Source organism: Schistocerca serialis, chromosome 1, assembly GCF_023864345.2.
Source record: "Schistocerca serialis cubense isolate TAMUIC-IGC-003099 chromosome 1, iqSchSeri2.2, whole genome shotgun sequence".
In the NCBI taxonomy this organism is placed as follows: Eukaryota; Metazoa; Arthropoda; class Insecta; order Orthoptera; family Acrididae; genus Schistocerca; species Schistocerca serialis.
In genome coordinates, this window is record NC_064638.1 from 1,109,276,778 (window position 1) to 1,109,302,868 (window position 26,091).

General features: G+C 40.6%; 1 protein-coding gene across 1 annotated transcript in view; it reads left to right on the forward strand.

The window, feature by feature from the left end:
* LOC126416695 (tectonin beta-propeller repeat-containing protein) overlaps positions 1-26,091 on the forward strand; it is a 206,377-nt gene that overhangs the window by 93,550 nt on the left and 86,736 nt on the right. The window contains exons 10-11 of the mRNA XM_050084501.1: positions 4,171-4,293; positions 23,749-23,908. Of these exons, the coding sequence (XP_049940458.1) occupies positions 4,171-4,293; positions 23,749-23,908 (283 nt within the window). The remainder of the gene's footprint in view (positions 1-4,170; positions 4,294-23,748; positions 23,909-26,091) is intronic.

Sequence of the window (26,091 nt, forward strand, 5' to 3'; positions counted from 1 at the left end):
TTGGTAATCAACAGTGGAATATTTAATAAGAGGTTCCCCCTCAAAAGGTTTACCTATTACTTCCAAAGGTGTTAATCCAGTTGATAAATGTGGTAATTCATTTGAAATAAGCTCAAAGACATTAAATTTTGTTGCCCATGACATATGTTTTTCATGGCAGTATGTACGGCATAATTTCCCAACCTCTTTCATAACCCTTTCACATGGGTTCGAAGACAGATTATAGTTGGAGATTAATACCTGGCAAATATCTTCCCCTGCTAAGAATTCTTTGAAGTTGTTACAAATTGTGGTCCATTATCGTAGAGGAATCATTTTGTTTTGCCCGTCTCGATAAAGTATTGTTGCAAACAGTGTATCACTGTTGGTGTATTTGATTTCTTAATAGGATACAACTTAATATACTTAGACCAACACTCTATCAGAACAAAAATGTATGCCACTCCTCCTTTTCCTTTCGGAATTGGTCTGAAGAAGTCTGCTGCTGTAAGATCGTGTAATGCCTTAGGAATGATTGGATACGTTTTGTATCTAACATTAGTGTTACTCTCTTTTACTTTCTGACAGGTTTCACAAGTTCTAATTAAAGATGATACCTTATGTCCCAACTTTTTAAAATAATAAAACTTGTTCATGAGGCCTATACATTTTTTTTTATTCCAAAGTGTCCATACACTTTATGGACATACCACACGTTTTTGTTCTCCATCAACTTTGAATGCATAAATGCCACCGTCGAGATGTTATACTGTCTCTCCAAAATAAATTTTGCCCTATAATTTTCCATTTCTCTGCTTGATTAGGAGGTAAAGATTTTCTATTACACATAGCGCATATTTCTGTAAAGTAGGAATCATGATGGATATTGTCAGTTATTCTTTGAGCCATTTCTTGTACCCTGTTATTCTATTGTTGTAAAATTAATTGCAAAAATTATGCCGGGTCCTTCTATACGTTTTAGGTGTTTCATATCTACAGGTAATCTAGGCAAAGTGTCAGGTACAATATTCTCAGAACCTTTTACATACTGTATTTTAATGTCATATTCCTGTAGGAACAACATCCAGCGCATTAATCTACCATGTAATAAGCGGCTACTCATTAAAAAAGATAGAGCTTGATGATCTGTATATACATGGATCTCTATATTAACGTTTGGAATTTTTGGATACTCCATACTACCGCTAATAGTTCTTTCTCTGTAGCCGTATAGTTTAATTCATGTTTGTTAACACTTCAGCTAGCAAAAGCTATAGATCTGTGATTTGTTCTTTCCAGACCCCATTCTCCTTGAAAAAGTTCCGCTGTTCCATAGTCGGATGCATCTGTTGAAATTTTAAATGGCTCACCCAAAACCAGATGGTGTAGTATAGGTGATTCTAGCAGTGCTTTTTTCACATTTTCAAACGCATCATTAGCCTCTTGGTCCCAACTCCATGGTATTCCCTTCTGTAATAAACACAGATGTCGTGGGTCGGTCAGCTCCAGACTTCGTATATCCAGCCATTCCGATAAATCCCTTCAATTGTCTTAATTCCCTGTACTCCCACAATATGCCCTAAAAACTTAAGCTCTTGCCTCGCAAAATGCAATTTTGATAATTTTACTGTAACACCGTTTTCTTTAAATTTTTTCAGGGTTTTCCTTGAGGTTTTACAATGTTCTTCCCATGTAGCGGAGATTATAAGGATATCATCCACATATATTATTAATTCTCTTAACAGTTCCCTCCCTAACACCTCGTCCAGCACGCATATAAACACGGGTACCGAGATATTTAGTCCAAATGGTAACACATTAAAGTGATATGATTTCCCATCAAATAGAAACGCTGTATATTTCTTTGAATCAGGATGTAACCGAATTTGCCGATACCCATCAGTCAGGTCCATCGTGCTAAAATACTGTGCTTTCTCAAATTTGGACAGTAATTCATTGATGTTAATTGGTCTGTCTTGTTCCCACTCTATATGCTTATTCAAAGTGTGTGCATCCCCCCTAACCGCACACCTCATGTAGCCTTTTTTACCACAATAAAGGGTTATTCATAACACTCACACTATGTGGAGGTGGAGGGGAAGGGGGAGGGATGGTAGCATACGGGTGGGGAGAGAGACGAATGCTGTCTGGTGGAGTGACTGCCAACAAGCACTGCATCAAGAGATTGTGGAGCAGGGAGGTGAGGAAAAAAGAAACAAAAAAAGGAGAAGAGTGGGGATAGACAGGCAGATGCATTGGCAGAGGGCTGAAAATAAACAGAGTGGGAGGTGAGAATGGGGAGAAGATGATAGGACAGAGGGGATGGAAACTGGTGGGTGGTGGGTGTGCGGACAGTATGTTACTGTAGATTGAGGCTGGGATAATTACGGGAGTGGAGAAAATGTTGTTAGTATAACTTCCATGTGTGCAGTTCAGAAAAGCTGGCGATGGATGGAAGGATCCAGATGGCTCAGATAGTGAAGCAGCCATTGAAATCAAGTGTGCTGTGTTCAGCTGTGTGTTGTGCCACAGAGTGGTCTTGGCCATAGTGTGGCAGTGGCTGATCATCTTGGTGAGCAACTGGTTGGTAATGACTACCAACCAGCTGTGCAATGATTGCCGCAGAGCTGGTAAATAACGTGGCTGCTTTCACAAGTGGCCTGGCCCGTGATGGGATAGGATAAACCTGTGGTAGGACTGGATTTGGAAGTGATGGGTGGGTGGATTGGGCAGGTTTTTGCACATGGGTCTTCCACAGGGATATGATCCTTATGGCAAGAGGTTGGGGTGGCGAATGGCATAGGGATGGATTAGGATGTTATGGAGGTCGGGTGGGCAACAGAACACCACTTTAGGTGAGGTGGGAAATATCTTTGGTAGGATTCCCTCATTTCATGGCAAGATAATAGGTAATTAAAGCCCTGGCGAAGGATGTGGTTCAGTTCTTCCAGTCTGGGATGGTACTGGGTGATGAAGGGGACACTCCTTTGTGACTGGGTTTTGGGGGTGGTGGGAGAATTGAGGGTTGTGAGGGGAAATGGCATGGGAGATCTATTTGCGGACTAGGTCTGGTGGTAATGCCTGTCTGTGAAGGCGTAATCTTGGTTCAGTACACCAGATCCTTTACACCAGATCCTTCACAAAGCCCCACAGGAAAAAGTCTGGTGGTGTGAGGTCAGGGGATCATGGTGGCCATTAACCATCTTGTCAATCTACCTACCCAGAAACTTGGGGACTAGGGGAATAAGACATCAGGTAGCAGGTGTTACAACTGTGACTAAGCAAACTCTCATACATGTCAAATAAACGTTACTGTTGATGGCAGATTCAATGAAAAATAATGGACCACTGTTACAGTTGTGCACCAGTCCACACCAAACATTGACCTTGGGACTGTTTCCATTTCATGTGTAACATGAGGATGCTGTGAGAACCATATATGAAATTATGATGATTCAGTTTACCAGATACATGAAACGTTGCCTCATCGGAGAAACAGATCTTTCCAAAAACTTATTGTTTGCTCATGTCTTGCCTAGCATATCCAATGCAAACTGCTCACACTGATCTTAGTCCATAGGCTTTAGTGCCTGAAGCAGCTGTACCCTGTAGGGATATAGCCGTAGTCTCTTATGTAAGATGTTGTACACTATTGATCGTCCTATTTCCAACTCTCTGGCCACTGTATGCACCAATTTTTTCAGACTCCTTCGATACACCTGCTATACCGTGTCCACATTGGCATCTAAAACAGATGGGTGACCTGCCCCTTGTTATGGAGAATGCTACCAGTTTCCATAAATGGTGTATACCAACCCTGAATAGTTGGTCAGGACAGTGTTTACCTCCCATACCATGTTTTAAAGTTCCATTGCACTGGGGTATCAGTGACTGTCTGTATGAACCAAGCCACACTCTGAGCCTTCTCCTATAGGTCCACATTTTATCAGGTTTCAAGTCTAATTTTGTGTCAAAATTGCATCACCTGGAAGATAAATAAAACTTTTGGGAGTTATCATATCAGATGTTGAAACCATTCGTTAAGTCCTAAGTTGTAAAGATAATTGATGGACACCCTGTATTTTCATACTAGACAGAATATTTAAAAGTTGTATTTATTATCTATTACTAAATGAATGTCATGTTACTGTTTAAAAACTTTCTGATGTAATGTGGTTGCTACTTTTCTAGGTTTGTGGAAAACTTATCAACAGCTGATCTTGAACTCTCAAAACCTTGGAGAGTTAGAATACTACAGGAGCTGAAAAAGAGGGTACCAGAAGAATTCAATAAATATGAAAAAGCTGTAGACATGTAATTATCACACATATATTATTAGAAATAAGGATGCTTTTTTCTCTTCATTGTTTATTTAAGGCAAAAGGTTAGTTGTATCTCTCTCTCTCTCTCTCTCTCTCTCTCTCTCTCTCTCTCTCTCTCTCTGTCAGTCTTAATTTTCATCTCATCGTCTCGTGCAGCCTCTTTCTTGCCTCACAGGTTTAATAAATTTCACACCGACATAATTTAAGATTTAAATGTCTTATCTTTTGGATACTGTGTTGTTGATTTGCTTCTCAATCCAAAGACTGGTTTGCTGCAGTGCTATCCTGGGCAAACCTCATCATCTCTGCATAACTACCACAACCAACATCCATTTAAACCTGCTTACTATATTCCAGTTTCTCTACCTCCCTCCCTCCCTCCATCCCTCCCTCTCCCTCCTCCTCTCCCTCCTCTCTCCCCCTGTCCCACTCTCCCTCCCTCTACAATTTGTATGCCCCTCCATGCCCCCACCCCCACCTCACTCCACACACACACACTTCTTCCTTCCTTTACCAAACTGACAATTCCTTGGGGCTTTGCAATGTGTTCTATCAATCAATCCCTTCTTTAGCAAATTTCTTTTTTGCTGAATTTGGTTCCGTACCCCCTCATTTGTTACTCAGTTTGTTGATCTAATCTTCAGCATTCTTCAAGACCACCAAATATGGTATGGTCTTCTTGTTTGAACTGCTTATCATCCACTCTCCATACAAGGCTATGCTTCAGGCAAGTGCCTTCAGAAGAAACTTCCTAACATGTAAACTGATATTAAACAATAGAAAATCCAGGATGGAATGTAACAATATTGTTGTTGTTGTGGTCTTCAGTCCTGAGACTGGTTTGATGCAGCTCTCCATGCTACTCTATCCTGTGCAAGCTTTTTCATCTCCCAGTACCTACTGCAACCTACATCCTTCTGAATCTGCTTAGTGTATTCATCTCTTGGTCTCCCTCTACGAATTTTACCCTCCACGCTGCCCTCCAATACTAAATTGGTGATCCCTTGATGCCTCAGAACATGTCCTTCCAACCGATCCCTTCTTCTGGTCAAGTTGTGCCACAAACTTCTCTTCTCTCCAATCCTATTCAATACTTCCTCATTAGTTATGTGATCTACCCATCTAATCTTCAGCATTCTTCTGTAGCACCACATTTCGAAAGCTTCTATTCTCTTCTTGTCCAAACTATTTATCGTCCATGGCTACACTCCACACAAGTACTTTCAGAAATGACTTCCTGACACTTAAATCTATACTCGATGTTAACAAATTTCTCTTCTTCAGAAACGCTTTCCTTGCCATTGCCAGTCTACATTTTATATCTTCTCTACTTCGACCATCATCAGTTATTTTGCTCCCCAAATAGCAAAACTCCTTTACTACTTTAAGTGTCTCATTTCCTAATCTAATTCCCTCAGCATCACCCGACTTAATTAGACTACATTCCATTGTCCTTGTTTTGCTTTTGTTGATGTTCATCTTATATCCTCCTTTCAAGACACTGTCCATTCTATTCAACTGTTCTTCCAAGTCCTTTGCTGTCTCTGACAGAATTACAATGTCATCGGCGAACCTCAATGTTTTTATTTCTTCTCCATGGACTTTAATACCTACTCCGAATTTTTCTTTTGTTTCCTTTACTGCTTGCTCAATATACAGATTGAACAACATCGGGGAGAGGCTACAACCCTGTCTTACTCCCTTCCCAACCACTGCCTCCCTTTCATGTCCCTCGACTCTTATAACTACCATCTGGTTTCTGTACAAATTGTAAATAGCCTTTCGCTCCCTGTATTTTACCCCTGTCACCTTTAGAATTTGAAAGAGAGTATTCCAGTCAACATTGTCAAAAGCTTTCTCTAAGTCTACAAATGCTAGAAACGTATGTTTGCCTTTCCTTAATCTTTCTTCTAAGATAAGTCGTAAGGTCAGTATTGCCTCACGTGTTCCAGTGTTTCTACGGAATCCAAACTGATCTTCCCCGAGGTTGGCTTCTACTAGTTTTCCATTCGTCTGTAAAGGATTCGTGTTAGTATTTTGCAGCTGTGACTTATTAAACTGATAGTTCGGTAATTTTCACATCTGTCAACACCTGCTTTCTTTGGGATTGGAATTATTATATTCTTCTTGAAGTCTGAGGGTATTTTGCCTGTCTCATACGTACATACATACATACATACTCAGGTCTTTCAGTGCTCTGTCAAACTCTTCACGTAGTAGCATATCTCCCATTTCATCTTCATCTACATCCTCTTCCATTTCCATAATATTGTCCTCAAGTACATTGCCCTTGTATAGACCCTCTATATACTCCTTCCACCTTTCTGCTTTCCCTTCTTTGCTTAGAACTGGGTTTCCATCTGAGCTCTTGATATTCATACAAGTCGTTCTCTTATCTCCAAAGGTCTCTTTAATTTTCCTGTAGCCAGTATCTATCTTACCCCTAGTGAGATAAGCCTCTACATCCTTACATTTGTCCTCTAGCCATCCCTGCTTAGCCATTTTGCACTTCCTGTCGATCTCATTTTTGAGACGTTTGTATTCCTTTTTTCCTGCTTCATTTACTGCATTTTTATATTTTCTCCTTTCATCAGTTAAATTCAATATTTCTTCTGTTACCCAAGGATTTCTACTAGCCCTCGTCTTTTTACGTACTTGATCCTCTGCTGCCTTCGCTACTTCACCCCTCAAAGCTACCCATTCTTCTTCTACTGTATTTCTTTCCCCCATTTCTGTCAAGTGTTCCCTTATGCTCTCCCTGAAACTCTGTACAACCTCTGGTTCTTTCAGTTTATCCAGGTCCCATCTCCTTAAATTCCCACCTTTTTGCAGTTTCTTCAGTTTTAATCTACAGGTCATAACCAATAGATTGTGGTCAGAGTCCACATCTGCCCCTGGAAATGTCTTACAATTTAAAACCTGGTTCCTAAATCTCTGTCTTACCATTATATAATCTATCTGATACCTTTTAGTATCTCCAGGGTTCTTCCATGTATACAACCTTCTTTCATGATTCTTAAACCAAGTGTTAGCTATGATTATGTTGTGCTCTGTGCAAAATTCTACCAGGCGGCTTCCTCTTTCATTTCTTAGGCCCAATCCATATTCACCTACTATGTTTCCTTCTCTCCCTTTTCCTGCACTCGAATTCCAGTCACCCATGACTATTAAATTTTCGTCTCCCTTCACTATCTGAATAATTTCTTTTATTTCATCATACATTTCTTCAATTTCTTCGTCATCTGCAGAGCTAGTTGGCATATAAACTTGTACTACTGTTGTAGGTGTGGGCTTCGTATCTATCTTGGCCACAATAATGCGTTCACTATGCTGTTTGTAGTAGCTTACCCGCATTCCTATTTTCCTATTCATTATTAAACCTACTCCTGCATTGCCCCTATTTGATTTTGTGTTTATAACCCTGTAGTCATCTGACCAGAAATCTTGTTCCTCCTGCCACCGAACTTCACCAATTCCCACTATATCTAACTTCAAGCTATCCATTTCCCTTTTTAAATTTTCTAACCTACCTGCCCGATTAAGGGATCTGACATTCCACGCTCCGATCCTTAGAATGCCAGTTTTCTTTCTCCTGATAACGACATCCTCTTGAGTAGTCCCCGCCCGGAGATCCGAATGGGGTACTATTTTACCTCCGGAATATTTTACCCAAGAGGACGCCATCATCATTTAATTATACAGTAAAGCTGCATGCCCTCGGGAAAAATTACGGCTGTAGTTTCCCCTTGCTTTCAGCCGTTCGCAGTACCAGCACAGCAAGGCCGTTTTGGTTATTGTTACAAGGCCAGATTAGTCAATCATCCAGACTGTTGCCCTTGCAACTACTGAAAAGGCTGCTGCCCCTCTTCAGGAACCACACGTTTGTCTGGCCTCTCAACAGATACCCCTCCGTTGTGGTTGCACCTACGGTACGGCTATCTGTATCGCTGAGGCACACAAGCCTCCCCACCAACGGCAAGGTCCATGGTTCATGGGGGGGGGGAGGTAACAATATTACGAGAAGGAAATTTGCTATTCACCTTACAGCAGAGATGCTGAGTCACAGATAGGCACAACACAAAGATTTTTAGAATTAGAGTTTTCGGCCATTCTCTCTCTCTCTCTCTCTCTCTCTCTCACTCACTCACTCACTCAGTCACACTCGCATTCACACTAACACAAACGCAACTCAACTCACACACATGACTGCAGTCTTGGGCAACAAACCCCTCTGTGAGCAGCAACACCAGTGCTTGATGGGAGTGGCGACTGGGTGGTGGTAAGGAGGAGGCTCGGGTGGGGAGGGGGAGGGATAGTATGGTGGGGGTGGCGGACAGTGAAGTTCTGCAGGTTAAATGGGGGACAGGCGAGGAACCACAGTCCACCACCTACAAACTGATCCCGACCTTATAACCCTACCTGCAGACAAAGGCACCACCACTTTTGTTTTGAACTGCAAGGATTACCTGGCAGAAGTACTCCACCAGCTGTCAGATACTTCCACCTACAAAACTCAGTACCACCCAGGACTGGATCAACTGAACTACATTATCCGCCAGGGTTTCGATTACCTCTCGTCATGCCCTGAAATGAGAAATGTCTTGCCCACTATCCTTCCCACCCCTCCCACAGTGGTATTCCGCTGTCCATGGAACCTACACAATATACTCATCCATCCTTACACAACCCCTGCTCCCAATCCCTTACCCCATGGCTCATACTCCTGTAATAGACCTAGATGCAATACTTGTCTCATACATCCTCCCACCATCACCTACTCCAGTCCTGTCACTAACATCACCTGCTGGCCGCAGTGTGATTTCAGTCGCTTGAGACTGTAGTTGTGTGTGTGTGTGTGTGGGGGGGGGGGGGGGGGGGGGGAGGGGAGGGGGGGCAGCGCGCATGTGTGTGTGCGCTTGCCTGTGGTTGATGAAGGCCAATGGCTGAAAGCTTTAATTGTGAAAGTCTTTTTGTTGAGCCTATCTGCGACTCAGCATATCCACTATATGGTGAATAGCAACTGTGGCCAAGAAACAAGTGGACACCCTGTTACTGAACACGCTGCCAAACACGATGTCCTTCATTTCAATAACTGCTTCACAGCCTGTGCCATATGGATCCTTCTTGTCAACACCATCTTTTCAGAATTGCACAGGTGGGAACTTACCCTGCAATACATCCTATGTTCCCGCAACCCTCCTGGCCTCAACCTTCGTTAGTCACTGTCCTCACCCATCCACCCTTCCCTGTTCCCATTCCAGCACTAAACAGCTGTCATTCCACCACCAAACCCAGTCTTTTTACTTCTCTCCTTTTCTGCTACCTCTCCCCTCCCCAACTCTCTCCTGCCATCCATCTAACCTGCAGTACTTCAGTGTCCGCCGCCCCCACCATACTACCCCTCCCCCTTTCCCTCCACCGAGTCACCACTCCCATCATGTGGTGGTGCTGCTGCTCGCAGCGTGTTTTAAGTTGCCTCAGACTGCAGTTGTGTGTGTGTGTGTGTGTGTGTGTGTGTGTGTGTGTGTGTGTGTGTGTGTGTTGTTGATGAAGGCCAGTGGCCGAAAGCTTTAATTGTGAAAGTCTTTTTATTGAGCCTATCTGGGAATCAGCATCTCCGCTATATGGTGAGTAGCAACTTTCCTTCTCATAATATTGTTAAACTGATATTAGATGTTAATAAATTTATCTTTTTCAGAAATGCTTTTTTTAGTTTTGCAGGTCTGCATTTTATATCCTCCCTACTTCAGCCATCATCAAATATTTGCTGATCAAATAGCAAAACTGATCTACTACTTCAGTCTAATTCCCATAGCATTGCCTGAATTAGTGTGACTGCATTCCATTACCGTGTTGTACTTTTGTTCATGTTTATCTTGTAATCTCTTTTCAAGACTCTCTCCATTCTGTTCAAATGTTTTTCCAAATCTTTTGCATCCTCTGACAGAATTAAAATGTCATCAGAAAATCTCAAAGTTTTTATTTCTTTTCCCGAAACTAATTCCCCACCCAAATTTCTTCTCGATTTCCTTCACATCTTGCACAGTGTATGGATTGAAAAACATTGGGTAATAGGATACAACCATGTCTCACTCCCCTCGCAATTTAGACTTCCCTTTCATATCCTTCAACTCTTATAACTGCAGTCTGGTTTCTGTACAAGTTGGAAATAACCTTTCATTCCCTGTATTTTGTCCTTGTTAACTTCAAAACATCAAAGTTTGTAGGCCAGTTGCCATTGAGAAAAGCTTTGTGTAAATCTACAAATGCTATGAAAGGAGGTTTGCTATTCTTTAACCTATCTTCTAGGATAAGTCTCAGGTTCAGTATTGCCTTGTGTTTTGCTACATTTCTTCAGAACCTAAACTGATCTCCCCTGAGGTCAGCTTCCACCATTTTTTCCATTCTTCTGTGTATAATTCATGTCAGTATTTTGTGACCATGCCTTCTTTTTAGCTGGAATTGTTACATTCCACCTGAAATTTTTCCTATCTCACATATCTTGCATACCAGGTGGAATAATTTTGTCACAGCTGGTTCTCCCAATAATCTCAATAATTCTGAGGGAATGTAATTTACTCTGGGGGGCTTGTTTCAGCTTGGTTCTGTCAAGTGTCGTGTTAAATTCTTCTTTCATCTCATGTCTTCCATCTCTCCTTCACCCACTTCCCTTTCTCTTTGTATAATATTGTCTTCAATTTTGTCTCTTATATGGACCTCTATTCGAACCTTCCACCTTACAGTTTTACCATCCTTGCTTAGTACTGGCTTGCCACCTGAGTTCTTGATATTCATACAGTTGCTTTTGTTTTCTCCACATGTCTCTTTAATTTTCTTATATATATATATATATATATATATATATATATATATATATATATATATATATATATATATATATATATATATTGCATATAGATATATAATTTTTCCCACGTGGAATGTTTCCTTCCATTATATTAATTTTCTTATAGTTGACATACATAATTCCCCTACATGCTTCTACAGCCTTGCATTTTTCCTCTAATCATTCCTGCTTAGTCATTTTGTAGCTTTCGTCAGTCTCATTTTTTAGACAGCTTTTTTCCCTTCCCTTTCACCTCATTCAGTTGCTGCATTTTTTATATTTTTTCCTTTCATCATTTATATTCAATATCCCCTGTGTTATCCAGGGATTTGTCCTATGCCTTGTCTTTTTATCTGTGTGATTTTGTGCGTTCTTCCCTATTTCATCTCTCAATGCTACTCATTCATCTTCTATTGCATTCCTTTCCCCCGTTACAGTCCATTAATGTTTCCTAGTGCTCCCTCTGAAGTTCTTGACTACAACATGCACCCATCTCTGCATGCACGCCTGACCACACACACACACACTGATGTTGCAGTTTGATTGGAGGGAGAAGCAACCTTGGTTGGGTTGGGTGGTCAGAAAATGGAAAAGTGATGAGATTGAGAGATGAAGGAAGTAGACATTTGGAGTATTAAAAAAGATTGTGCTAGAGTGAGACATGTTAGGTGTATGCTTGGGATAAGTAGATGGACTTCTAGGAGAAACATTGAGAAAAAGGTAGACCACAGTGGAAGATGAAGTAGCTAATGTAAGGGAAATGGAGTAACAGGTGAGGACAGGTAAAGGAGCAGTGGTGAAAGAAAGTGGAAGGGAGAATATGAGGTTGATCTTGAGGGGGAGGGGGGAGGGCTGAAATTTGTTCGGAGCAGGAGAGCAAGTGAGGTCACTTTCAAGATATGGACTGATGGAGATTGAAGACAGGGGGCAGTGGGGTTGTAGGGATGGAGGATATGTTGCAGGGAGAGTTTCTTTCTGTTCAGGTTGTGAATGCTGATGTTAAGGAGTAGGGTGCAGATAGCACAGGTTATTAAAGAGATGTTGAAGTCAACCACATTATGTTGAGAAATTGTGTGTGTGTTGGGGGGGGGGGGGGGGGGGCATTCTAGTTGACACTTGGCACCAGCCTCCTGTCTTTACTGAATAGTACACTGCAACTACGACATTTCAGATTGGTATTATGCGAAACTTCACATAACATTTCTGTTACTAAAGCATTCAGTTTTTTCAAAGTGTCAAAATTAATCCCATTTTCTAGATTAGATCACACAACCACAGTGATTTATAGTTGTTCTGCAATATTTTCAGCTATAGTGTGTCACTCAACGTAGTGTAAGTCTATCTTTATATATTGCAGAGAGTATTCTTCAAAATGTGCAGATTTGCCCTGGTAGCCAAATGCGTAAACATGTCATTTTTTGGATTCCTTTTTGGATTCAGGGAGGCATAGCGGCCCAGGATAGTGTCTGCCCACTTGATTAATTACAACATTTTGTGTGCCAAACAACCTGGATGTGGTTTCCCACATGCAACTAGGTTAATACCAGACAGGTACCCACATCCCGCCAGTTACACAATATGAAAAGATTTCAAAACAGTTCCCACAGGGAGGGAGGGAGGGGGGAGGGTTGAGAGAACAGGAGGGACATTAGATGAAACTCTACCACTAACATTGTCAAATCAGTTTAATGTGCTAACCTTGTAGTGACACATCATCAGGCAAGGAAAAGAAAAGAAGGGTACAATAACTATATCAAGAGAGTCAAGTAGGCAAGATCTCTCTTTCTCTCTTTCTCTCTTTCTCTCTCTCTCTCTCTCTCTCTCTCTCTCTCTCTCTCTCTCTCTCTCTCTCTCTCCCCCCGTGTAAACTTCTGTGAAATTCATAGCAGGGGATATGTCCCAGTTTACCAGTCATTAGGGTTTCTTCTTGTTCTGTTCATGAATGATTGAAAGCCCTCTGTGCATGCTATAATTATTCTGATATTGTCCTCATGATCCCTATGTAAGCAATGTGTAGTGTATTCAGAGAGTCAATCATTTAAAGCCAGTTCTTGAAACTTTGTTAGTAGGCTTTCTCTGGATAATTTTTGTGTATCTTCGAACCTGTGACTATTCATGCTGCCCTTTTCTGTGTATGTTCAATATCACCTGTTAGTCCTATTTAGTGAGGGCCCCACATAATTGAGTGATATTCTAGAATGAGTCACACAAGTGATTTGTAAGCAATTTCCTTTGTAGGCTGATTGCACTTGCCCAGTACCCTACCAGCAAACTGATGCCTATCACCTGATATACCCCCAACTGAGCCTACCGGTACTATGTGATAATTCCATTTCATTTCCCTGTAAAGTGTTACATCCAAGTATTTGTACAAGTTGGCCGAATACAACAGTGACTCATTGATATTATTGTCACGGGATATTACTTTTTTTTTTTACATTTTGTGAATTGCACTATTTTACGCTTCTGAACATTTAAAGCAATTTGCCAGGCTTTGCACCACTTTGAAATCTTACCAAGATGTGACTCAATATTTGTGCAGCTTCTTTCACACAGTACTTCATTATAGATAACTGCATCCTTTGCAACAAGTTTGAGGTTACTATTCATACGGTCTGCAAGGTCATTAATACAAATATAATGTATCAAGTGAAGTGAGGTTAATTACATATACTTATGAGGTCCATTCAAAAAATTCTGGAACATTCATAATTTAGTGCCAATAGTGTGTTGGAGCAAAATGCGGTTGTCATCCGTTCACATGCCTATGTTTAATGTATAACTGCCTGAAGTTTCATTGTTGTATGCCTATTAGTAATTGTACATTGCTGTATTGAGTAGAATGTTGTGTTGTATAGTCTGTGAATTTCAAGATGGCTGAGTTAGAGGAGCAATAAGTCAGCATTAACTTTTTCGTGAAACTCAAGAAAATCTTTACAGACACACATAAAATGAAGCAGGAATCCTATGGTGGTGAGTGCTTAAGCCATAATTGGTGTTACAAATGGTTCACATGGTTTAAAAATGGCCGAATGGAAGTTAAAAATGACCCTCATTCAGGATGCCTTTCGACGTTTATCGATGATACTCATGTCAGAAATGTCAATTAAATTGTGCATACTAATAGAAGACTGACTGACTGACTGAGAGATTGCAGAAGAGTGTAATATTTCAGTTAGATCATTTCATGAAATGTTGACACAGCATCTTGGAACGCATTGTGTTGCCGCCAAATTCATCCCATGGTTCATGAGCCCAGACCAAAAAGACCTTTGCCTCACAATCTGTGAAGAGCTTATGGATCATGCAGATGAGAACAAAATGTTCCTTAAGAGAATCATAACTGGTGATGACACATGGGCCTATGCTTATGATGTCGTGACCATCTTCACAATGGGTCGGGAAAGGTTCTCCAAGACCAAAAAAAGCTTATCAGGTCAGGTCAAATGCCAAAGCCATGCTGATAGTTTTCTTTGACTTTGAAGGATTAGTCCATCCTGAATTCGTGCCACAGGGACAAACTGTTAATCGATGCACTGTCGAGACAGGTTACGACTTCTGCGAGAAGGAAATGGCCTGAAATGTGGTGAGACAATTCATGGTTCTTGTATCACAATTACACACTTACACAATCATCCCTGTTAGTGTATGACTATTGCACAAAAAACGAAATCATTGTCCTGCCTCATCCTGTGTTCTCTCCAGACCTGCCCCCTGCGGACTTTTTTTTATTTCCAAAGTTGAAAACCCCATTGAGAGGACGAAGATTTGCAGCAATACAACAAGATAAAAGAAAATTCACAGATGGCACTTCGTGCGATCCAGCAAGAGGCATACCAACACTTACGGAAGTAGAAACTGCATTGGGAACATTGTCTCAATTGTGGAGAAGGCTATGCACTAAAAGTAAAAGGTAAATGCAGAAAAGTTTTGTGGACAAAGTTCCGGAATTTTTTGAACAGACCTCGTATTTACAATCTGCAACCTACTGTATAGTGCTTGGTCATGAGTACATTGTACCAATATCGGAGACTGACAGTTACATTTCATTCACTTATGAAGCAAGGAACTAATTACTATCCATATGACTTCATATGTGCCCTGATGATTTTTATCTTATTCTTATCTTCCTTATGTGAGACATATGGTAGAATTATTGTTAAGTCTTTCTTGAATATCAGTTTTCTAAATTTACTCAACAGGTTTTCATAGAAACAATGTTACCTTTCTCACAAAGGGTTTACTTAATTTTTCTGAGTATGTAAAGCACATTTTTGCTAGGGTTATCTGTTACACTCTTGACTAAATATGGCAAATCTCTGGATTTGTTGGATGTTTTGCTATCATTCACACTTGATGTGTATTGTAATTGCAATGGGAACATTATTTAAGATTTGGTTACACTATAATCTTTTATGCAGTTTTCTGGAGTAGCTGTAGTTATGGTGATAGCTGATAGTGTTTATAGGGGTGTTGAACCTGTACTTCTAGTTCTTAGTGCCCTGAATCCACAAACATGTAAACTTCAGGCCACACTAATATTATCCTTAGATGAGAGTGCATTCAGTACTAATTCAGCCTCAAGTAGTTCCACTTCAACACTTGATGTAAGAGATTAAACCCTGGGAAGTATATGTTTCTGCTGTTTTGCTTCTTCCTGTGATATTTGGACATGTGCTGCTTCTGTTGCTGCTATTTTGGAAGCTAGAGTACCTGTGACTCTGTTAAATGATTCAATATTATCCTACACAGTACAGTATTGTGTTGAATTTTCTATTTCTGTGTTTCCTGTGGGTAGTGGAGTCATCCCTCTTTTGGTTGTCATCTTTGATCTGGTTTACTTTGCTGAAAAATGTACTATTTTTATAAACTTGTTCAATTATAATGACTGCTCATGATGTTTTGTGAGATCATATGTCATATGTTCTTGTTATAAAAATCTTCATATGTGTTGTTTTCTAATGCTTACCTCAAAGCTCTCAAAGCAGACTTGCCCCAGTCCTGTGAACATCACAAGCACACTGTACAAGAATGTTTTCCCCCTCCCCTTTGCCCTGACTACATCATGTTGGAACCATGTAACAGTGCCTCTAGTCTTGATAATGGCTTCAATTTGGTGAAGAAGAGAGTCCGCAAGTATCCTCAGGCATGCCATATACAGCTGAAGTCACTCGTACATGATTTGGATCCCTTTGAGCCACCAAATTGTGTGGATGTTGATTGCTATGTTTCACCCACTCTTCAAAATAGTGCCAGACATTTTGAGTGGGATTAAGATTAGATGATTTAGCAGGCCATTCAGGGCACTACATGTTGCCCAAGAGTTCATAAAACCAGGAGCACATATTGCAGGCTAATGAATAAGGCTGTTGTCAACCTGGAAGATGAGTGTGTCTGGAGCCTACTCTTCGTGAAGATATAGAATAAAGGGCAACTTTGGATCACCTAGAATGTTGAAATAAATACCGTGGTTCATGCTCATGGGAGTGTGAAATAGTGGGACCCAATTTATGATATGAAAACTCCTCAAAATATTACAAAATCACCTATGGCTTGAACTGTACCCTCCTTGTACACTACTGGTAAAATCCCTCTTTGGGATACTGGTGCAGTCATCACATTCATTTGAAAAGAGGCACAATTGTAACTCATCAGACCACACTACACGCCTCCAGACAGCTGCAGCCCAGTTTCTGTGTTTGTTTGGCTCAGTGAAGACAGGAAGCTTTATGTGCTGCTTTGAGAAATGGGATTTTGCAAGGTACCCAACTCCAGATGCCCATTGCGTGGACTTCCATATGCAGTGTACACTCAGAATGAGAATGATCTACATCGATTGACAGCAGCAGTTTCTTTTGTGTTTGAAACCAATTATGATTGGCAAGGCACAGCACTCATCTTCAGTCCTGTCACTTAGGATCTTCTTAAGACCACTGTTTTTACATCATGTTCCATTGAAGTTAATGGCACAGTATTCCTTATAACCACATTGGACAGTTGGCATTGCTACACCAGCAAATTAGGCAGCTTCATTATGGTGTGGTCATTGGCACATCTACTCACAATAGCTCCTTCTGCCATTGTGTTGTACCTCCACATTGACCCATCTTACTGTACTGATTCCATAAAACTGATTGGCACATACGTAACACTTTGCTACCATGATGTATGCTGGAGGTGGAGGGTCTCATGGCCAGCTAGTATTGGTTCTAAAGTGCTTCAAAGTGACCAGTGTGCTCTGGTAAGGGGATGACTAATATTTTTCCAGTTAGTTTATTGGTAGCAATTACAGCACTGCAAGCAATGCTAGCTCCAGTCTACTGTGTTTGTTTGTGACTGCCATAATCTCTTGCAGAAGGCAACAGATTTCACAAATTCAGTAACATGTCCACCATCACCCTCTATAACCCTGGGAGTTCAGTGACCTGTCCTTCATTTTAACCTCCCCCAATCTATCCCTTTTTCCTCCCCGGAACTATTAGTTAGGAATTTTTAATTTTATGTGTATCTAACTATTAGCAGTACTACATATTTCACTGTCTAAAGGTAAATATGAGGCAGTAAATCTGTCTCATAATTTACTAACAATATTATGAAAAGGATAGTTGCTACTCACCATATAGTAGAGATTCTAAGTCGCCAATAGGCACAACAGAAAGACTGTCAAGATATGAACTTTTGACAAACAAGGCCCTCATCGGAGACAGAAGACACCCACACGCACCCACTATATATGACCACAGTCTCTGGCTGCAGAGGCCACACTGCGAGCAACAGTGTATGATGGGAGATGCAGCTGGGTGGTGGGTAAGGATGAGACTGGGGCAGGGCAGGGGAGGGATCGCAGGGTAGGGGAGGGGACAGTAAAATGCTGCTTGTGGGAGCATATAGGGATGAGAGAGAGAGAGAGAGAGAGAGAGAGAGAGAGAGAGAGAGAGAGAGAGAGTAGGGCAGCTAGGTACAGTCTGGGAGATTGGTTGGAGGGTGGGGGAGGGTAAGAGGAAAAGGAGAGAGAGGCCTCTCCTTTTGCCCCATTCCCAAATTCAATCATGCAGGACTTGTTAAAGATCTTCTCTCCTTTTCTCAGTCTCTACAGTGGAAACACTTTTTCACCACCAACCCTACCAATTAGACTCAATCTAAGACCAATGTTGAACCCTGCCTGACTGAGTCCACTCCTCCATCCAGCTGTGATCCACACCCACAGCCCCCACATAACCCCCGTCTAAATTTCTAGAGTTTTTTAACCATGAACCTTGAGTCAACATCGTTCCTGAAAACCCTCAGCATGCAAAATAACCTTACATGTATGGAAAAAGCCACAATCCATCACCTAAAAACTGATCCTAACCTTATAATCCTACCTGCTAACAAAGGCTCCACCACTGTTGTTTTGAACTGTGGAAGGACTCCACCAGTTGTCAGATTCATCCACCTACAAATGCTGCCACAGTGACCCCATCCCATAAATGCAGCAGGATATCGAGTCTGTCCTCTAATCCCTACGCCCATCCCATAACCTCTCCCAAAGTTCTATCTCTCTTCTCACCCCTACCATTCCCCACACTCCTACCTTCTACATGCTTCCTGAAGTCCATAAACCCAACCACCCAGGACTCCCCATTGTGGCTGGAAACTGTGCCCCCACTGAGTGAGTCTCTGCTCTTGTAAACCAACACTTTCAGCCTATTATCTGCATCTTCCTCTTCTATATAAAAGATACCAACCATTTCCTCCTCCAACTCTCCACAGTTCCTGTTCCTGCTCATCAATATTGATGCCGCCTCCCTTTACAATAACATCCCTAATGCCCATGACCGTAATTCTATTGAACACTATCTTTCCCAATACCCAATGGATTCCAAACCTACAACCTTCCTCCTAATCTTAATGCTATTGAACACTAGATTTCCCAAGGCCAGATGGATTCCAGATCTACAACCTTATTCCTAATTGCTATGACCAAGCATATCCTCACCTTCAATTACTTTTCCTTTCAACATATTACTTACAAACAAATCTGGTCTAGGACTGTGGGCACTCGCATAGCACCATCGTATGCCAACCTATTCATGGGCCACCTAGAGGAATCCTTCCTAAAGACCCAGAATCCCAAAGCCCTCACCTGGTTCGGATTTATTGATGGCATCATCATGCTCTGGATAGAGGGTGCTGTCCACATTCCTCCAGAACCTCAACACCTTCTCCCCCATTCGCTTCATCTGGTCCTACTCAACCCAACAAGCCACCTTACTTGATGTTGACCTCCACCTCAAAGATGGCTATGTCGGTTCCTCCATCTACATCAGATCTACCAACCACCAGCAGTACTTCTACTTTGACAGCTGTCACCCTTTCCATATCAAGAAGTACCTTTCATACAGCGTGGTCACCCATGGCCATTACATCTGTAATGACAAGTGGTCTCTCACAAAATACATGAGGGTCTCACTGAGGCCTTCAAAGACCGTAATTACCAGATCTCCTGTGCCTTATCTCTCCAGTTACCCACCACCTCCCATTCCTGCCGTCCAGCCACAGAGGAGCATTCCTCTCATGACATCGCACCATCCAGAACTGGAGCAACTGAATCGTATTCTCCATCAGGGTTTGGACTAGCTCTCATTGTGCTCTGAAATGAGGAATGTCCCACCCACTATCCCTCCCACCCCTCCCACGGTGGGATTCTGCTGTCCAACGAACATACACAATGTTCTTGTTCACCCCTACACAACTCCGGCTCCCAAACCCTTGCCTCATGGCTCATATCCCTGTTAAAGATGTAGATGCAAGACCTGTATAATACATCCCTCCCACCACCACCTACTCCAGTCTAGTCACAAGCATCACCTATACCATCAAAGGCCTGTGAAACCAATCATGTGATATACAAGCTAAGCTGCAACCAGTGTGCTGCATTCTATGTGGGCGTGACAAACAAGCTTTCTGTCAGCATGAATGGCCACAGACAAACTGTGGCCAAGAAATAGCTGGACCAATCCCGTTGCTGAGTATGCCGTTCAACCCAACATTCTTCACTTCAGTGACTGATTCACAGCCTGTGCCATCTGGATCTTTCCCACTAAACCAACTTTTCTGAACTGAGCAGGTGTGGGAACTCTCCCTGCAATATATCCTACATTCCTGTAACCCTCCTGGCCTCAACCTTTGTTAGTCTTTGTCCTTACTCTCTAGCCCCTTCTCTGTTCCCATTCCAGCACCACACAGTCCTCCATTCCAGCAATGCACCCACAGTCTTTTTACCTCTCTATTTTTCTGCTAACCCTCCCCTGCCCCCCATCTGACCTCCTGACTGCACCTAGCTGTCCTACCCTCCCTTTGCCTTGTCCCTGTTTGCTCATACAAGCAACACTTTACCATCCCCCACTCCTACCTTGTCATACCCTTTCTCCGCCTTGTCCCTTTATGCTCCCACAAGCAATGCTTTACCACCCCCCACCCCTAACCTGCTATCCCTACCCCTCCCCAACCCAGCCGCCTTCTTACTCCCACCACCCAGTTGTGTCTCCCATCATGCTCCAGAGACTGTGGTCATGTGTGTGAGAGTTACGTGTGTGTGTGTGTGTGTGTGTGTGTGTGTGTGTGTGTGTGTGATGAAGGCATTGTTGGCCGAAAGCTCATTTTCTGACTGTCTCTTCTTGTGCCTATCCGTGATTTCGCATGTCCATTACATGGTGAGTAGCAACTATCCTTTTCAGTATATTGTTACATTCCATCCTGGATTTTTCATAATGTTTTAACATTTAGATATTGCCTGAAGGTAAGTCTTGGCCAGTAAATCTGTCTCATAATTTATTAACATTTAGAGATTTTGTTTCTTCTTCGTAATCATGGCTAGGAATTTTCTATGGCTATCAGGGAACAAATAAAAAGTGCCAGTAAAATCCTATGTTCCATTTGAAGACTAGTTGCTATTTTCCAATGATATTTATTGTTTACACTTTCATTGCACTTACTAACACTTCAAAGCAGTTGTATGACAATCTTTGATGTTACTAAGCAACAGTCACACAACAGTTTTTAAATGAACACACCACCATTTGACTGTATTGCTGTTTATTTAATTATGATCTAGGTTACAGCCTTTTATGCCATTTTTGAGTGATTGAGTTGTCATTAACATATATTGCAGGACATCAAGTTCAAAATTTGCCATAAATTAAGAAACATATTGGCTCCCCATGAAATGCCAGATGTAAAAATCACCATCTTGTAAAAAGATCAGTAAATAAGAGTGGGTGCACATCATATTTAGGAAACCTAGGCTTTCAGTGAAAATGGACCATTGAACCACTGTTATTTCCTGCATGTTTAGTTTCTCTTTCATTTTTATGCTGTCAGTGAATAAAGGTGTTTTATTTAAAAACTTTTTTGTGTTAAATGTTATCCACATCTCTAATATAAATTGCTGGGGAAAAATTAGTACATCTGGTAATACAACATCAATTTTGATCCAATGATGGCATAAACAACCAGGATGATAATAGATGTACTGATAATGGTTTAAATGTTGTTCATCAACAGATAGCATAATGGAATAGTTATCAGAGCACCATTTGTGTCTACCATTTAATAGGGAATGCTTATGTTCAGAAGATTCAATGTTGTGGAAACATGTGAAGCAACTGAGCAAGTCTGAAATGGCTCAAATTGTGGCCTTCTGAGTGCTGGGATGGTCCTTTTGGAGAATTGCCACACAAGTTGGATGTGCTATGTTAGTTTTGCAATGATGTTGGTATCAGTAGCCGTGTTACATTTTCCACCCATGGACAAGGTTCTGGATGTCCATGTAGCTCTGACACTTACCAGGATCGTAGTATTGTAAGAGCAGCAGTGGCAGAGCTTACAGCTATGACAGCACATTGAGCTCAGATGTGTCAACATGAACTGTTGCGAATCGGTTATCAGCAGTGGGATTGTGGGCATGCACACCTCTAGTCTGTCTTCCACTAATGCCACAGCATCGACATGGGCGGCTTGACTGGTGCTGTCAGATGATCACTTGGAAGATGGAATGGTGCACTATGGTCTTCAGATATGAAAACAGATCCTACCTGTATGCAAGTCATTGTCATTTTCGCGTATGACGTAGACCTGATGACCACGTCATTTAGAGTCCATTTTCCCAAGACATGCATTTGCCCCAGTCCAAGTTTTATGATCTGAGGTGCAGTAAGTTACAACTTTAATTTACCTTTGGTGTTTCTGGAGGGGATGCTAACCAGCACTCAATACGTGCAAAATGTTGTTTGACCCATGCTTTTGCCACTCTTGCAACAGGAGGGTCATGTGTTGTTCCCACAGGATAGTGCTTGCCCACACACTGACCTTGAAACTCAACATGCTCTGCAGACATGCAACAACTTTTCTAGCCAGCACAATCTCCAGACTTGTCTCCAACGGGGCATGTCTGTAATATGATGGGACGAGTAGTGATCAGCGCGACTCATCAACCAACAACTGTTACAACTACATAAACAGGTCGACCAGGCATGGCATAACATATCCCAGGATGTGTTCACCAATTGTACAATCAACTGGATGCCAGAGTTGACACCTGCGTTGCTGCCCATGGAGGCTACACCACATACTAATATGAGTGTTTCAGCATGGTGTCTGGTACCCCAGAAAGGCATTTGCTATGGATCTTAAATGTAATTATTTCATTTAATCCATATGTATTGTTGCAACAATAAATCTTGAGTGAATTGTAAAGCTCTCAAAGGGTGTACAACTTTATTTTTTCCTAGCAGTGTGTTTATAGAAATTAATTTTTTCACCATATACTTTTTTTTAAAGAATAATGCTTTATTTATGACCAGTATGCAAATGTTAGACCTACTGATATACATTGTACAATTATGACAGATCTTCATTACTATGTTATGTGGAAAACAAGTGGCAGCACTACAGGCTTTGATGTAAATTTTCTTGATTTGGACAACTTAACTTGGATCTGATGTTTCATGTTTTAATCTATCCTACTAAGATGTTTTTATTTTAAAGTGTTTCCTATCAAAATTAGCTGTCAGTAAAGTATTATTCACTTATAGCAGCTTAGCTTATGGTGGTAACATAAATTTCTTTGATTATTTTACTTAGTTTCAGTTTTTCTCAAGGTTTTGCATCAGCAGCTGTATTGTTACACTTGCAGTTTATTCTTAAATTGAGGGACTCCCCAGTCATTGTCTGTTTTCAGTGTTGTACATTTTTGTGCAGTGAATATTTAGTTTTTAAGTGTAGAATCACCCTCAGAATACCACTCCACTAGAAACAAGCAGCTCATTCATGCAACATGAAAAGAACCAAGAAACAGCTCATAACTATTACATTCTTTAAAAGAAAAGTCGATGAATATGATGGTGAGGAAGGTGGGAGAAACAACAAGAATAGTGGATGGTGGAGGAAGAAGATGCTGGGAAAAATAGGGGAGGGGAAACACAAAAATTCTGAGAAACACAGAGGATCTTACATGTGGATGTTATATGTGCTAAAGAGAAGAACCATAACTTCAGTCTATTAATTGTTGCTAAGCTATATCTTGTACTTAAATTTTTTAAATTTATGATGTTATTTTAGATCATCTTGGGTGAAAACTGGAGATGCCAGATGCATGTTGAAGGAGACAAACTACCAACTTGAAGACTGTGTACTAGAACTGGAATGGATTGGTGGAGATTTGGGAACATTGGAATCTGGAACATTCACCATAATGTCCCCTGAGAAGAACCAAACAAAGGTAGATCATACTTGCTGAGTGAGACAGTAGGCTTTTTCAGTACATCTTGCTGAACAAATCTGCTCAGATTATTAGCTGAGCAAGATGTCGACTTGATGCTCAAGACAATACTGTTGGTTGATAACCTGAGAAGATTTCATCAGAGTTTACTGTTTACTACTACATCAAGGAATTACTGATATTTATAATTAACCAAAAAATGTTAAAAGTCACAAAGGGCATAACACTAGTGATAAAAATCAACATCATTGTGTTTCGGAAAATTTGCGGTTGTTTCACATGTTCAGTTAAGGCTGCTTAAATTGATAACTATTAATCCTCAGCCCGTTTCATCCATGTTCACCGTTGTGGACAAGCGCTTTCCCTTCCACTTGCTGTTCTCCATGGTCATGGGACTAGTCAAATGTTTTGATGTTTTCTAGGATGTAGATCTGAGTTTTTGTTAGACTTCACCACAACTAGCAGAACAGAATGCACAACCACATTTTTTAAACACCCCTTATGTCTCTCTTCATTCAGTTGGTATCTTACATTAAATTTAACAGGATGACTGTGAATGCTGAAGAAGGAAGGTCCTCTCCTTTCAGGAGTAAAAACTGTTACAGAGGCTATAAGAAAATTCAGAGTGAGATTAAGCAAGGGAAATGGCAGGCGACAATAATGCCCTAATTTCACCATAGCATTGCACAGCAGTTAGCGTCACTGGCTGGTTTGCTGCAGGACACCAGTTCAAATTTGTCATTTAGTATTTATCAGTTCTGAGAGGTTCTTATAAATAGCTGCACTGTCCATCCACCAGTCCAATTCTGCTATGGCTGTATGTTGGTGTTCATAATAAACATACTTTCAGTGCTAACAGGGAGAGGTCCCCTCTGATGGAACTGACTTTTTGAAACCATCTATACTGTGATATAGGTTAAGGTCTCAGATATAACACCGTGCAACCATTCTCCTTGGTGCACCCTCTCTTACAAGTAATTGACAGAAAAAAAAATTTGGAATTTTGTGTGATGCTCTACAGCTTTACAAAAGGGAACTATACAGAATAGTGTAATGGTTAATGTACAGTCCTTACATACAAAAAGGCTGTAGGTTGTTGTCAGGTGCTTTGAATTTTATTGTTTGTAGATCTTTATCAAAAGGACTTTGATCATTATTTATATTCAATTAATTGGTTTAAATATAATTTTTTTTATTTCTATTACTTTATTGTGTCATTTTAACCATCATAATAACTTTTCCATTTGCTCTTATTTTTCTTTCTATCAGTCTTTTTCCACTTGGAATATTTGTGTGTAATCTTAATTATTTTTGTGTATCAACTTGGATATACTTTATTCCCTTTTTATCATCCTGTATTTTCATTCCTGTTATTGAATTCATTATTTCTATTCCTCATTTACTTCATTGTTTCTGTAATTTAAATCTTCATCTGCATTATTTTGTCCATTGTGCTATAAGAATTTATGTTTTAAATGTTTGTATGACAGTTACTGTCGAAAGAAATTTATATCTTGTAATGAAAAATATGTTTTTGACACCATTGTACAGTCAGTATAATAAATAATTTCATCTTATATTTTTGAGCTGATAGGTAGACATTTCAAAATGTTTAAATATTATGATGGATAAATAAAAATAAGTAATTCACATGCACAAAGATTCCAAGAGGAAGAAGAATGATATGAAGAAAAATGAGGGCAAGTGGAAAAGTTAATATGATGATTAAAATGATGTGATAAAGGAATAGAAATAAAAAAATATATTTAAGCCAATTAATTAAATAAAACTCAGATCAAATTCATTTCAATAAAGGCATATAAATAAAAAATTCAAAGAACCTGACAAAATTCAGGACTATGTGTCAACCTATACACTAAGCAACTGGTCTGTATAGCATTTCCTTTTCAAAGCTGTAGAGCATCGTGCAAAATTCCAATATTGTTTTTTTGTCAATTACTCATAAACAAATGCCAACCAGTAAGAATGGTTGCAGGAGATGATACCTGAGACCTTAACCTACATCACTGTGTAGATGGTTTCAAAAAAGTCTATCCCACCACTGGGGACCTCTCCTTGTAAGTGTTGTAATGTTTCAGATTTGGACTTGATAGTGGTTACAACTAGACGATGTTGCAACTAGCATACATGCTAGTTAGGTAAATGAAAGATAATGAAAGGAA